Below are 15159 nucleotides of genomic sequence, written 5' to 3' on the forward strand. Positions count from 1 at the left end.
GTTGCCCCAACACTGCTTGAAAGTTTATCCTGTTCAGTGACTTAAGATGCCATCTTTACCATTTACTAAATTTTCATGTGCAATTGGATATATTTATAGAATTTTTACTCTATTCTGTTAGTCTGAAATGTCTATAATGCCTATTCAAGTTCCTGTACCACATTGCTTTAATAATAAGGACTTAATTCTGTTTATACTAGTTGGGCTACTCAGCCTCTAGTAGCTTGTCTTTTTCAGTGTTTAACCAGTTAATTCCATGTGTATTTTTCCTTGGGAACTTTAGTACCAAATTGTTTACCCCAATTTGTGGGTATTTTTGTAGGGATTGTGTTAAATTTATAGATTAACCTAGGGAGAACCAAGGTACTTAAGATGTTGCATCAGCTACCCAGAAAAGGAAAATGTCTTTCTACTTGTTTAAGACTTTTGGGATTGCTTTTAATCATACAGGTTTGCTTTTATTTTTAAAATTTATTCCTAAATATTTTATCTTTTTATTTTTGTTGTGAGTAGGGTTTCCTTTTCCACTTTTTCCTCTAGTTTTGTGTATACAGACTATTGATTTCTGAATGCTAATTTTATATCCTCCAAACTTATTGAATTGGTTTTAACTTTTGAATTAATATTTATGATTATTTTCTAAGGTTTTCCAGGTATACTATCATGATAATTTAACTTCTTTCCTAATTTTTATGCTTCCTTTTTTGTTTTTTTGTCTTGTTTTGTTTTTGGTCAAATTGTATTGACTACTGTCTCTCATAAAAATGTTAAATATCAGTGAAGATAGTGGTCATATGTGCCTTGTTCCTAACATCTTCATGGAAATGCCTTTTGTGATTCTATATTAAGAGGCTGAATTTAGGAATAAAGAATTTATATTTTATAATATGAAGGAAGCATCAATTGGATATCAATGCATATTTTCCTTAATGCTTTTTTTTGAAAAGACTTAAGACTTTTTCTTAAAACCCTGGAGAAAATCATAATAGGTTTCTTTGGCTCTCTGCTTTCACAAGTCTAATGCTTGACTAATCCATTTTCCTTATTATTTGTTCTTTTTCCCTAGAGGTCATGAGGATATTTTTCTTTGGTTTAGAGCTTAATATTTTTACTAGGATATATCTTGGAGTTGCTAGGTTTGTGTCAAATTTCCCAGGTAACTGTTGGCCCTTTCATTATGTAAATTCAGGTTTTCTTTCATTGCTGAAAGTTTTCTTGGATTATAGCTTTAAATATTAATTCTGTTCCATTGTTTTGTTTTTCCTTTTTAGGGACTCAAACTGCAGTTGATCTTTGAACAACTTGGGGTTTAAAAACTCCAACTCCTGCACAGTTGAAAATCCATGCATAACTTTACAGTCAGCCCTCTGTATCTGAAGTTCCACATCCTCAGATCCAAGCATTCATGAAACGTGTTGCACTGTAGTGCATATTTTTTTGGAAAAAATCTGCATATAAGTGGACTTATAATCTGCATATAAGTTGTGTGCAGTTCAAATCCATGTTGTACAAGGGTCAACTGTACATCCATATTCTATGTCTTCCACTTCAAATACTTTCTCTTTGATTCTTTTTACTTTATCTCATTTTCATTCCCTTGGTTATTTCCCCACCTTTGTTCACAATTCCGTAATAAATTTAATTTGAATATGTCCTCCCTTGGGAGAACTGTAATTTAGTCTTTCTTTCTTTTTTATTTAATTTCTTTCCTGAGTTCCATTGATTCTTATTCGATTCTTACTATTTTGTTGTCCATTTGTACTTAGACTTTGAATTTCTCAATTAAGAATTTTTTTCCAATATCCCTAAATGTTTTTTCTGACAATATTTAATTCACTTTGGAGTTGGGATCTTAGAGTATTTTCTTCTTTTGCTTCATCTTTCTTTCTCTTTCTTTATTTCCTTCTTTCATCCTTTTTCTCTTTCTTTCTTTTTTTGGTGGGGGAAGGAGAGTGTTCATAAGCTAAAATTTATTTTAAACCGTGGTTTTGTAGAGATGGAAATTGCATTTATTCTTCATTTCAAGCCTAGGGCTATAGTGAGGTAGTTTACAAGATTCCTAGTTTAAGGGCACCCTCTTCTGTCATTGTAGAATTCCCAGAGTTTCTTTAATGGGTGACATTTTTCTTTTTTGGTATCCATGCTGTCCTACAAACTGGAGAGTAATTTCTTTTTAGTATAATGAGCACATCATAGGCTCACTCAATATATTGGGTTGGCCAAAAGGTTCGTTTGGGTTTCTCCATAAGATGTTATGGAAAAACCCAAACAAACCTTTTGGCCAATCCAATACTTCTTGCAGCACACATAGAAAGTACCCAATAGTTCCTCTGTGGTTGATACTGTGGGTTATGGTGAGGCCATATGCTCATATCAATAATTTAAGAACATGTTTAAAAGTATTGATATTTTTCCTTGAAACTTCAGAACTTTCTATTTGTATTCATTTGTTCATCCTTCATTCAATATATCATTCAAATGGTTCTTACAATGTCAGGTATGAATTTGGTACTAGTCATGAAAAGGTATAGAAAACATACCTTTTGAAGACAATGGTCTTCAAAATGTTTGCCCACACACCCCAAAAGAATTTTTGAAAAAGCTTTGTAGTCCCTTTAATTTTAAGTCAAAGTTAAATTTTTTTCATCTTAACTTTAAGAAATTGCAAAGTATGCACTCTCCAGGCTACTATAAATAAAACTCTTAGACCACTCAAATGTAGACACTGAAATGTAAATACCATAGTGATTGGATACACATCATCTTCCAACAAAAATACATGAAGACATTTGCCTTTAATATTTAGAATTTTTAATAGTTCCTTTTCCTCCTTAAACTAGTATTTTGATTTCCCTTTCCAACTGATTATTATCCTTCATATTATAGATTATTTTTTAAAATTTTCAGTGAGCATAACTGTCTAAGAGCTTATCCTTACATATAGAACTAGTAAAAATTGGGAAAAACAAATTTTGATAGTCATAAAAAATAAAATTTCATTGGAAACATATTTCTTAATAGGATAGGTAGGGCAGGTTTTAAATAGGTAATTTCGTAAAACAAACACTTGTAAAAAAACATAATGAGGGAAGCAATAGCGGAGCCCAGAAGGAGCAATGAGCCATTCTTCCTGGTTGGTATGTGAAAGCATTCCCAGAGAAAATGCCATTTATATTGGATCTTAAGCATTAAAAGGCATCCTTTGGGAAAATAAGGTAGAAAAAGAAAACTCTAGGCAGAGGGAACAGTGTGTGCAAAGCTTGGAGAAAGAGGAGAAGATGGCCTGTCAAGGCAAAAGATCTTTTTGGACATGTTAAATTTGTGATGCCTATTAGATATCCAGATGTGATCTGGTGTCTTTTTGGGGACTGAATTTAAGAATGTGGAATTTAGTGGAATAGGTTTGGGCTGCTGATAAATTGTATTCAAAGCCAATAAATTAACCCAAACTTAGATGAGATCATATAGTAAGTGAGGGTAGGAAGAAAAGAGAAGAATTTCAAGCACTGAGGATTGGAGCACTACAATATTTCGGGAAAGAGGAGGAACAAGTAACAAAAAGTGAGAGTGATGGCCAGTGATATCCCCAAAATCAGGTAAAGAAAAAGGGTAATTCACTCTCAAATACTCCCATGTAGAGAAGGTAAGAAATGAGAAATTACCATTTTTATTGCCTTTTAAATTCCAGGTTAAAGTGCCTTTCTAATATAAGGGTTTCCTAGAAATGGTATTTAAAATTTCCAAAACGTATTTTCTTTTGTCACCCGTCTGTTTTTTATTTCTTTTGGATATCTAGGAATTCTTGCTTTCTGTATTTTGTTACTATGTCATTTGATACATAGAGATTTTTATCTGTTGTAACTTTTTAGAGTGTATCATTTTAATTTAATGATATAGACTTTTAAAAATGTGCTCATACTATAATTCTGTGGGGTTTTTGATATTAATAAGGTCATTACTGTGTATTTTTATATTTTTATTAGCCAAATCATTTTTTCTTACCTTTTGTTTCAGTCTTTCTTCTAGATATATTTCTTGTTTAAAATGAAATTATGCATGAAATATAAATATAATATAAAATGTTTATGTAATAAGAATATATATGAAATAAATATATATAGTAAAATTCTATATATGTATGTAATTATATATGTATTTTAAATCTGATGTTGTTTCCTATGTCTCTCTTTTAGCCTGGCTAACTTCTTTTCTTTTCTTTCCTGTAACCTCTTTCCTACCCTCCATATTAATTTGGAATTTATATTACATAGCTCACTCTATTTTTCTAATAAACATATTGGTATAATTGAAAGAATGATCGAGCCTCCTTAAGTGAGGAATAATTTACCTCTTTCGGCTCACGGTTTGCGTCTTCAGCCCTCAAACATGCCAAGCTGTCAATGTTTCTCAAGTAATGGAAAACCATGGTTCACCTAGTAGTTTCTACTCTTGTGGATAATTACAAGCTCCCAGAAACACAAATGACCTTATAAATTCTCTCTCCTCTGGATTATAGATACACCCTTAGATTCCAAGAGGAAATCCAAGGTTTTTGTGAGAGGCTTCCTCAGGAAACCATGAAATTCTTGTATTCACAATGGCCTGGATGAGAGGTGGGCTTTGGCGTTCTGTCCTTACTTCTTTGGGTGTCAAAGACAATGAATTCCCACTCTTGGGAATAAGAGAATAGGGCTTGACATAAAGCCAAAACCTTTCCACAGTGCCCTATAGTTACTCTGAAACTATATTCTAAAGCTGTCTTCACTTAACCCTAAATCCAAAAATGAGTACCTGAACTGGACACTAAATTTAACTGGAAATGAATCTGACACTAAGTGCAATTAGAAATAATTTCATCATTATTTGGCATTTCATTAAGATACATTATGCTTAAAGTAAGGAATTGTGCAAGGATAAGTCAAAGGATGGGTATTGCAAGATACTGTGAAACAAAATATTCAAGAACCAAATGACCGGGACTTCCCTGGTGGCACAGTGGTTAAGAATCCGCCTGCCAATGCAGGGAACACGTGTTCCATCCCTGGTCTGTGAAGATCCCACATGCCGCAGAGCGACTAAGCCCGTGAGCCACAACTACTGAGCCTGCACTCTAGAGCCTGCGAGTCACAACTACGGAGCCTGTGTGCTGCAACTACGAAGCCCACGAGCCTACAGCCTGTGCTCCACAACAAGAGAAACCACCGCAGTGAGAAGCCCGTGCACCGCAACGAAGAGTAGCCCTTGCTCGCCACAACTAGAGAAAGCCCGCACACAGCAACGAGGACCCAACGCAGCCCCAAAAAATAAATAAAATAAATTTATTAAAAACAAAAAAGAAGCAAATAACCTATAGTAGGATTAATGGTGTTAATTAAATGATGACAAGCCCATATATTAAATACTGTATACTACACAGCATAAAACAGTAATCAGTAATACTGATGGCTAGCATTCCTATAATATCTTTTATGTGTCTGGCTCTGTGCAGAATGTCTTACATATACTAACCCCTTTAAATCTCATAACTGCTCTATGAGGTAAGTGCTGTTATTTTCTCTATTTTACCAAAGAAGAAGCAGAAACACAGTCAGATTGAGGGATTTACCCAATATAAGACAGCTGGTAAGTAGTGGATCTAGAGTCATGTTTACTGATGTGGAAGAACAGCATGATATTTCATGAAGAGATTAAAAAAAACACAGCACAAAGTATATTGCAAAGTGTAATTCACATTTCGGTAAGAAATAAATGTGCACTCGTGTGTGTATGTTTGTGAAAGGAAAGCCATATGGATATAAGCCATACTACTCGAGAGTAGGATTTAGGTGTTGGGATTTCTACTTTTTGCCTCATACACTATTTTATGCTTTTAAAAAATTTTATTGCAATACGCATGTATCACTTTTGCAGTTCACAATTTAAAGAAATAAAAATTTGAAATGAAGAGACTACCATATTATACTATGGAAAAAAATGTTCAAAAGTCTTTTTTTTTTCACCCCTACATAGCAGATAGCACTCAGTCCAGACAGTTATTTTGATGGTAATTACAGTTATTTAGCTATTTGCAAAGTATTATTTACTATCAAAAGTAACATATTAAAATACTTCATTAGCTTTCTGGTTAGTGAATTCCTTTATACATTTTGCTGCATTAATTTCCTTTCTTTGGTCCATCTCTCTGTCAATCCTCCTGTCACATCTTCTCCCCACATTAGAGTTTTCTCACTTGAGAGAAAGAAGTTTTGAACATCACCATCTGGATTTCAATTTTTAAAGTTTATTTAAGTACATGAGGATGTTGCCAAGAACGCAAAACTCTTTGCTTGCTCAGCTGAGACTAGCTACAGTGGGGAGCTTTCTTGTTTAACCAACAGGGTTAGAGAAGACAAAGGTTCAAATGTCCTTACTGTAAACAGCTGACACTAAATAACATGACCCACTCAGTTGATGTTTAATAAACATTTACGCCATCATTCTCAATTTCTTCCAGGAGATTTTTAGAAATTAATATTACGTATTCTGTATTTCCATCAAGTTATAGTTTGTGGTAAGTTAATTTCCATGGAAACCGATAAAGGGAAAAGTATAATTTTGCTAAGATGTTGTGAGATAAATTATGTAGTGCACTTGAGAGCCAAATACTTTGAGAAACCCATTAATATTTCCATTTCAACAATGTTAAAACAGTGTTATATTTCATCATAAAATTTCTTGTTGTTGTTTTACTTGGTAGAGGTTTTTGCTATTTTTAGGGATAAACAACTTTTCCTAAAATATGAATGTTGACTCAGAAGGATATAAGAATCTAAACAACCATTAATCAGCTTTTTTCCAGATACTTCTGCATGCTTTGTTATGACTTGAGTATCAACCTGAAACCATTTCTCTAATAAGCAAGGTAATATATCCATTGGTCTGTTAGATTAACAAGTCATAAACACAAATATAATGGAATATGCATCATTTCCTTTAGAATTTATGAAACAGTTTGCACAATTTCCTAAAGGGTGAGAGAAAAATAAAATCAAGCCATCTTTGATATGCAGTATAACTAATTCCCAGAAGAAATCACAAGGACTGTTTTTGTTTATTTTTGCTTTAAGTATGCAAGTATATTCCTTATCTGTACCTTAACTTTAGCTACTCATAAGCATCCACTGAAAAAACCGGAAAAAGCTTTTATGATACCCATATAAAACATTTTTATAACCTTATGTAAATATTAAAAAAAGGAATAATGAGTATTATTAAAGCCATATGTCCCATACAATATAAAATGTTGAGAGACATAAAATCATGTGAAATAACTGATATTTTTCTAAAATACACTCACATCTTCCTTTCTCTTATTCAGACAGATAAGTGTAAATGGTGTCATTATCCACTATTTTTACCTTAATAACCACATGTTCATTCATTAGATCAGCCTCAAGAAAAATAAGACGACAACAATACATGTTAAAAAAAATAAAAGGCAATGGTTCTTACCGACACATAGGACCGTTTTCCTCCAGTACACAAGTCCCACCATTTCTGCAGTAACCTCTTGGACACTCTAAAACGAAGCATCCGAAAACCCACAGTTAATTATAAATATTACTAGGAAGAAGGAGAATGTATTACTGTTAGTCGTTGCATTAAATCTAATCATGGAGAGTAAATTGCTTCTAATTGCTAAAAGCACAGAATTCTTTTGGGTTACTTTCCTGTACCCCCCAAATTTGTTCGATGCTGCCTGCTGTCCTGGACGTGTTCATTCTCCTTACATGCGCAGTGCTTGACCACAGAGACTTTTTTTCTCCCATGGATTAGGTACAATCTACTTATTAGAATGTCTTCATGACATATTTGCGATTACACTGAAATGTTTTCTTTACTGAAACATTTCTTCAGCTCCACACTGCTGTCACTGTACCACGGCAGACAAATGCTTTGCATGGGTGACTGTCATTTTGATAAGATGTCACTCGTGTGCACGCTCTTGTCCTAGCTCCACGTCCGTGACAGATGTCAGCACAGCTCAAATGGATCCTCGATGCCCCGGCCCTGCTTATTTTGCTGCTCGTATCATTCCTGAGTTCTAGGTTAGCACGAACATTTATTTTCAAAGGTGGTTTGTTTATAAGTTAAAAAGAAGCTAAATAGTTTCACGTAGTCAAGGTTGTAGAAATGATTAGTGATTTCAACTCTTTCCTCTACACTGTCTCCTTGTGTTGTCACTACAAAGTCCTGATCCATTAAGACCTGTCAATTTCCTTACTTAATCCCCTAGTTACTCTTCTTGGCTTTTTTTAACACCTCCTCTCTTATAGGAGACCATTCTTCCCTGGTTGGGCTACCATGACTCTAGTACTTGATGGAAACCTACACTGCCTTTAATTTGTAATTCAACACATCTATTCTGAGTCCCTGTTTGATGTCTGGCACTCAGCTAGGCACTGGATATGGAATGATAAATAATACAGGAAGCTTACACAGCTGTTAAGGCTGCGGGCGCTGGAGCCAGACCACCTGAGTTGAAATTTCAGCTCAATTTATTAGCTGTGTAATACCGAGTAAGGTAACTAATCTCTCTGTGCCTCAGGTTTCTCTCTGTTAAACAGGGTTAAAAACAGTACCTATCTCACAGGGTTGTTGAGAATGTTAGAACACTAGGCTCATAGTATGTGTTTAAGAAATGTTGATCTAAAAATGATATAGCAACAGTCTCTGCTCTCACTGACCTTCCACCTTCATGGAGGATGCAAAAAAAGTGACAAGGGGATTAAAATACAGTATTAAAAGTAGTCTAATTTGGGATGAATGTAACAAGGGTAATGGGAACACCAAGCAGAGCACATAAGTCAAATTTGGGGAATAAGGAAAAGCTTTCCAGAAAAACTTTTATTTGGGCAGGTGTGTGTGTGTGTGTGTGTGTGTGTGTGTGTGCATACCTGTGTGTAAAGGTAAGCATAGAGACACAGAGGCATAAGAAGAGAGTGTGGTGTACTTGAGAAACCGAGGGAAGTTCAGCCTGGTCAGACTGTTGGCAATATGAATTATAGTAAGTATGAGAGAAGGTCAGAGACACACAGGGACCAGATCATCTGGGTTCAGTGAAGAGTTTAAAATTTATCCTAGGAGCCCAGGATTTTAAGAAGGGAAGTAGTATGCTTTGTGCTTTAGAAAGATAATTCTGGCTAGAGAGTTTACAATCAACAGAAGGGCCAAGAGTAAAATCTGAGAACACAGTTAAGTCTTTTGTAGCAATCCAGGAATGCCTGAATGAAAGGGATGGGGTGGGAGCATTCACAGTTGTGGGAATTTATAAGATATTTAAATGTTGGGATTGAAACATCTTGGTAATTATTTGGGAAAGTCAAGGAAGGATGATGTTCAGATTTCTGACTGGGCTACTGGTTAATTGATGGCTTGATTCCTTGAGTTGGGGGATTTATGGGAAAGGAAGATTTTAAAGGGAAAGATGCTGTGTTGTAGGTGCCTAAGGGACATCCAAGTGGGAGTATTCAGTGGGCAGGATTTGTAGGTCTGAAGCCAAGATGAAATATTAACACACAGAGAGAAGCCATTTACTTGGGTGAAGGAAGAATGATGATCGTGAGGCATAGTAGGAAAGTAAAGAGGAAAAATAGAAACATTATGTAGGCAATATTCATTGAAGGAAAACGTGGGAGGATAGGGTGTCTCAAGAGAGTCAGATTGTCATGCCAGTCTCTGAATGTTCAGAAGGGGATACAAGAGGCATTAGGAAAGAGGAAAATAGGGAAGGAGGGAGGGTGCATTTTGGGAAAAAACTTGAAATATACCATGTATTTCGTATCTTGTTTGCTTCAAAAGTTTTCAGTGTTTTGCTTTCCCAGGGGTATATTTCCCATCTTGCATTCCTCAAATCTTCCCATTTAACTGTAAGAGGGAAGTGCAGTGCTGGAGATGAGTGTAAAGAGCCACACCCCTTAGGCTTTGGGGGCAGACTCAGCTGAACAGAGCAAATGTGAAACTTCCTTCACAAACAAGAAATTAGCTGGTCTGACTAAAAATAGCCCATCGATATGATAAAGCATAAATAGATACATACCTTGTTAGAGAAACCATTTTATGGTTACTTTGGGTCTTAGGTACAATTTTAATCTTCCTCAGATAAGAGTCGTGTTTTAGCAAAAAATCAGTAGAGTGTCTGATACTGCATAACATCAAAATATACACAGCAGCACATTTTTTTCTGGGGTCATTAAAAATTGCTTTGATGCTTGCTTTACATCAGAATGATTCTGTGGGAATCTAAATATGTATTTTCTTGCATGAGATAGTGGAGCACAGTGGAAAGAACACAGGCATTGGCTGCAATAAAGCGTGAATCCTGGTGTTTGGGTGGACAGAAGATTTGTAGATTATCTCTGCGAGAAGTTTTTCTAAGTTTCTGCCTGAGACCCAGGTTCTTTATCCAGAAGACGGAAAGACACAGTACAAGTATTTTCATCTTTAATCTACTCAAAACAATTTACAGCAGAGAGCAGATGAAATGGGGAAAGACATGGGTACACTAGCTGGTAATGAAGAGACTTTTAGTAGGTAATGGTTGGGACCTAGAAATCCATAAGTGTAATATTAGAATTAGCACTATTATTGTCTCACTACCTTGTACCCTCTTGAATTTGTTATTATGAGCATGTGTCTGGAAGCCAATAGGACTCACAGTTAACTACATGGAAATATCATTCCGTAAAGGATTCACATTCAATCCCACTCTGGTGTGTTACTTTGGACGAGAAGAAAAACACATATAAGCTGGACAAGTGATCAGTATAAAAACAAAAGTAACTTTTGAGCTTAAATCTAAATAATTTGCAGTTAGGCACACACAAAAATATATATATTTTATTTCTTTTCCTTCTAAATTGCATAGAGACTAGGGAAGTGATGGCTATTCCATGCTGGACTGTTGGGAAGACTGATAATCATGTGAGTCCTGGTTTTTCCCTCTGTGATACTCGGTTTAGTTAATGAGTTTTGTGTTGTCGTTGGGCTAGGTATTTTAGGTATAAGGTTCATCATGTTTAAAGTGAGGATGACCTTTTTTATAGGAGTGTTGGGAGGATAAAATTAAATTTATTTATAACAATTTTACACTAGTGAATGGTATGCATAAAGTATTAAATGATTGTTCTCATCCATCTCTCTATATTTGGAGGTTCTTTGAGTTTGCCATGAAACCTAATTTCTATTACCACTGCTCTCTCTCCAAATTATTCTCTTTCTTTTATTTTCCCTCTTCTATCATCGTGATCATCATCACCACTACTGTTTACTGAAGACTTGCTCTATGTCAGAGACTCTCCCAAGAGTTTTACTGTTGTTACTTCATTTATCCCTCACAATATTATGTGGTATATCCCATACTTACCCTTTTTTTTTTTTTTTTACAGAGGAAGGAACTGGTCAATAATATAATTTGCTCAAGTTAATAGCAAGGGAGCATCAGATATTCAACTAAACTCTGGTCCTCTAATTCTAAAGCCTGTTAGTATAAAAATGTCAAATAATTATTCAGTTCAGAATTTCTATCACCCCTTGTGTTTCTTGATATTATGGGATCAAGAACCCTTTTGAATTGTATGGTATTTATGCATTGTCACGGATTAAATATATATATATATATACACAATAAACTGCATGTAGTTTCAGGAGCTCTATGGATTATAAGAGTTCACCAGAAGCCTGTGCAGCAAACCAAATTCCTAGTGGGCACAGACTGTTTATCTTGAAATACCAGCACAAGAACTGCAGGAGGGATTAACCATATTTCAGAAACTTGAAGTAGCTTCACAGTACTTGTATGAGAAGTTTTGTGTTATGTTTTGGTTTGGTTTTCAAAAACTTCTGAAACTTTATTAAACTATATTGTTATTATTCATATATTAAGTTAATAATATCTCATCCTATAATTGTATATTTTTAGTGACTTTCCCTAATTCTCCTTCAAATAGGTGATTATCATAATTATAGTATCACCTTAACATAACCTTTATTAATCTCTACTACTGCAAATGACTGGAAAAAGACTTTCAATTTACATTAACTCGGATGTATCCTGTTCAATAATCTTCTGTTGCCTAAGCAACCAAAAGTTGCAAATAATATGCCTTTTTAATGTAATTTGGGAATAGATAGGACTCATTGAAATATACTTAACCTGCAGCACTCATGCAATGCCTGAGCTTGATGTTTTTGTTAATGACTTAAACCTTGAGGTGAGGGGAGACCAGATGCTCACCATCTGTTGTGTGACCACTGGGAGAATTACTGGATGCTGTAAGGACTGGCCTCATAAATGTCTATGAAATGCTGACCTTAAAAGAATATGATGCTTGAAAAGAGAGAGGAAGATGGAATGTGCATGGGCACATCATGGATGAGGCTTAAATGCTTTCTTAAAAACAGTAACTTTATATTTGATTGACAAACTAAAAAGCATAGAAAATATAAATAAGAGAATGCATAATGTAATATGGATCTTATTTCTGAGAACTGTTTCACTAGTTCTTTATTTCATTTTAACCCAATAGCTGTGGCAATATGACCTATACTTTGTAAATGAACTAAATGAATTGGTGAGTGACAGAAATGATGGACAACAAAAATGTGTTCTATATTATTACCTATAGGTTGTCTATCATGCAGGATGAGTGACAGGTCTTCTGTTTTCTGTTTCTTCATATTTTTAAATATAGAACATGTCAAAGCAGACAATGAACCATAACATGTTACAATATATTTTTTCTCAAATAGGTCTATCCCGAAGAAAACCTCATTTTTATGTAAATACATTTGGGTACTGGACATAAGTGCTGTGTCTTAATAGTTTCAAAGAATGGAATTATCTCATTAATATCTTTCTTACTCTCTGAAGAGAATAACAGAATTTCCTTTCGGGTATCTAATCTGATGTATAAGCATGCATAGTAGAGAAGTAATGCCAAAGAGCATTCATCTTCACGTATTTTATGGAATCAGATTTGTGTACTTCTTGATTTCCCTTTGTACTCATAAAATTCAGTGCTGCACAAGTACTCATTTTTAGTAGCATAAAAAAAAGATTTTTTTGCACTATGATTTTATTTGAATTATCATGCTTTTGTCACTTTTAACATTCTTCTATCTTGAAAGATACAAAAAATATATTATTTCCTAGTTTTGATATGAAATATCCCCAATTTATTTAGAAAATATGATTGAATACATCTTTATCACCAATTTATATTATTGTTTAGTTGTGATGTTTACATTGCCCCTAACTATCTTTTATTTTATATATCTCCTGCATGAAATAAATTCAATTACTCAGGAGAGATGTTAACAATAGGCTATAATAAATTAGAGATTATTAAAGCCGTTTTGACAAAAGTATAATCACAAAAACACATTATCAGATCTTATAAATGTTCTAGGGTCAGAAGAAAGAAAAATGTTTAAAAGTTAGTCTGAAGTTAAATAAATTGACTTTTAAGCATGACTAGATCATGCAAATAGGGAACTCTTATGAAGAAGTGAGAAAAAATTACAATTTAAAAAATGTAATAACATATTAGATTGTGTAGGGGTTTCCCTATTATAGAAACCAGCAATTTGCATAGAAGAGATTATTAAATGCTAATGATGTTAAGTTATATTATATTAAATTAAAATGGTTTGATTTTAATTTCATGAACATGGTTTATGTAGAGTATACATGAATTCATTATATTATATACTTGTACATTTTTTATAAATGTAGCAAATTAATGTTAACATTCTTCCTGCCCCAAAACCAATAATAGTAATTCAATTATTCTATGCTTGATATTATTTAGAATTTCAAGTTTTAATATTTTTATTGTGTGCAGGTTAAGTTATTGGCTTATATTACAAAGAATATTTTAATGGATATACATTACCTAAGCAGCTGGACTCATCAGTTTGGAAATCCATGCAGTCGGCAAAACCATCACAGCGTTTGTGTACTGGTATACAGCTGTTAGAAGAGGCACACATCAAAGCTCCATCAGAACAATTTTCATTGGCTGAAAAAAAGAACAATAATTATCACTGTTTTTAAAAAACAAATTTCTTCTAATAAAATAATAAGACAGTTTATTGTTTTACCCCTCATTTTTCTAGCCCTACATTTAAACTATATATTAGAGTTCTTGGTGAAGGAAACTTCAATTTATTAAATTGAAATTTATTAAATTAAAATTTTCTTCACAAAAAGTTTGTCAATAGAATCATCTCCCAGTTGTGCATTATGTAGTATTATTCGTGTATGTGTGTATAAAATGCACTGTATGTACTATATAGTCCAAACTGATTTTAGACTAGAGTCAACTTTAATATCAAGGCAGATCTCTTTGTACTTCTGTTGCTCCCCTAACATCTCTATATTATGTGCAACTGAACTAACAGAGACTGTAATTTGTTTGAATGTTCATCCATTTCCAACTGGGTTATAAGTCATGGGTAGTCACTGGGTATCTGTTAGATCTGGGTAGTGATGTAGATCACTGCAGCCCGAGGTAATATGAGTATGTGCCTTTATAGCATTGCCAATACATGATGTAGGTATTTTACTAATTTCAGAGTCTCTTGTTGGCTTGATTTCAAGGGACAAGCATACGTCTTGTGCATAGGACTTTGGTTGTTTCAGAAAATTGTCCTTATCAATGAACCCATCAATGATACTGACAGTTCAATGGCAATCTAGTTTTCTGCAAAGTACTTGACTTCTCTTGGATGCTACCCTTAGTTCTGTAACTGTTTTCTTGTGTTCCTCCCTCTTGTTCTCTAGTCTTTCCAGGATTATAACTTCCTGTAAGGCAGTGGACTGTTCTACACTCCTTTTACGAGTTAGGGCTAAACCAGAACCCTTCATTCCAGGCCACCATCATGCATCTCCAGTCTCCTGTTTGCTTCAGAACCTGCAAACCAGCAGGCTTGGTTCTATTCCAGTTTTGTTCCAGCCCTATATTAATCATGTCCCTGAGCCTTTTTAGGGTCATTTCTTCTATCTAGCATTGTTATGTGTTTGGAGTAGAGGGAAAGTGTCAAAGAATGAACCTACTGCACCATCTTGTCAGGATTTCTGGATCGTTTCAAAAGCACTAAATAATAATGATATTGATC

The 15159-nt window shown here is 34.3% G+C and overlaps 1 protein-coding gene across 1 annotated transcript in view; it reads right to left on the reverse strand.

Annotated features, from left to right (window-relative positions):
- MALRD1 (MAM and LDL receptor class A domain containing 1) overlaps positions 1-15159 on the reverse strand; it is a gene marked incomplete at both ends in the record, with an annotated part of 607751 nt that overhangs the window by 83765 nt on the left and 508827 nt on the right. The window contains 2 exons of the mRNA XM_081226990.1: positions 7492-7558; positions 13935-14060. Of these exons, the coding sequence (XP_081083116.1) occupies positions 7492-7558; positions 13935-14060 (193 nt within the window). The remainder of the gene's footprint in view (positions 1-7491; positions 7559-13934; positions 14061-15159) is intronic.

The sequence above is a fragment of the Mesoplodon bidens genome (genome assembly GCF_964165515.1).
Source record: "Mesoplodon bidens genome assembly, chromosome: 3".
Lineage (NCBI taxonomy): Eukaryota > Metazoa > Chordata > Mammalia > Artiodactyla > Ziphiidae > Mesoplodon > Mesoplodon bidens.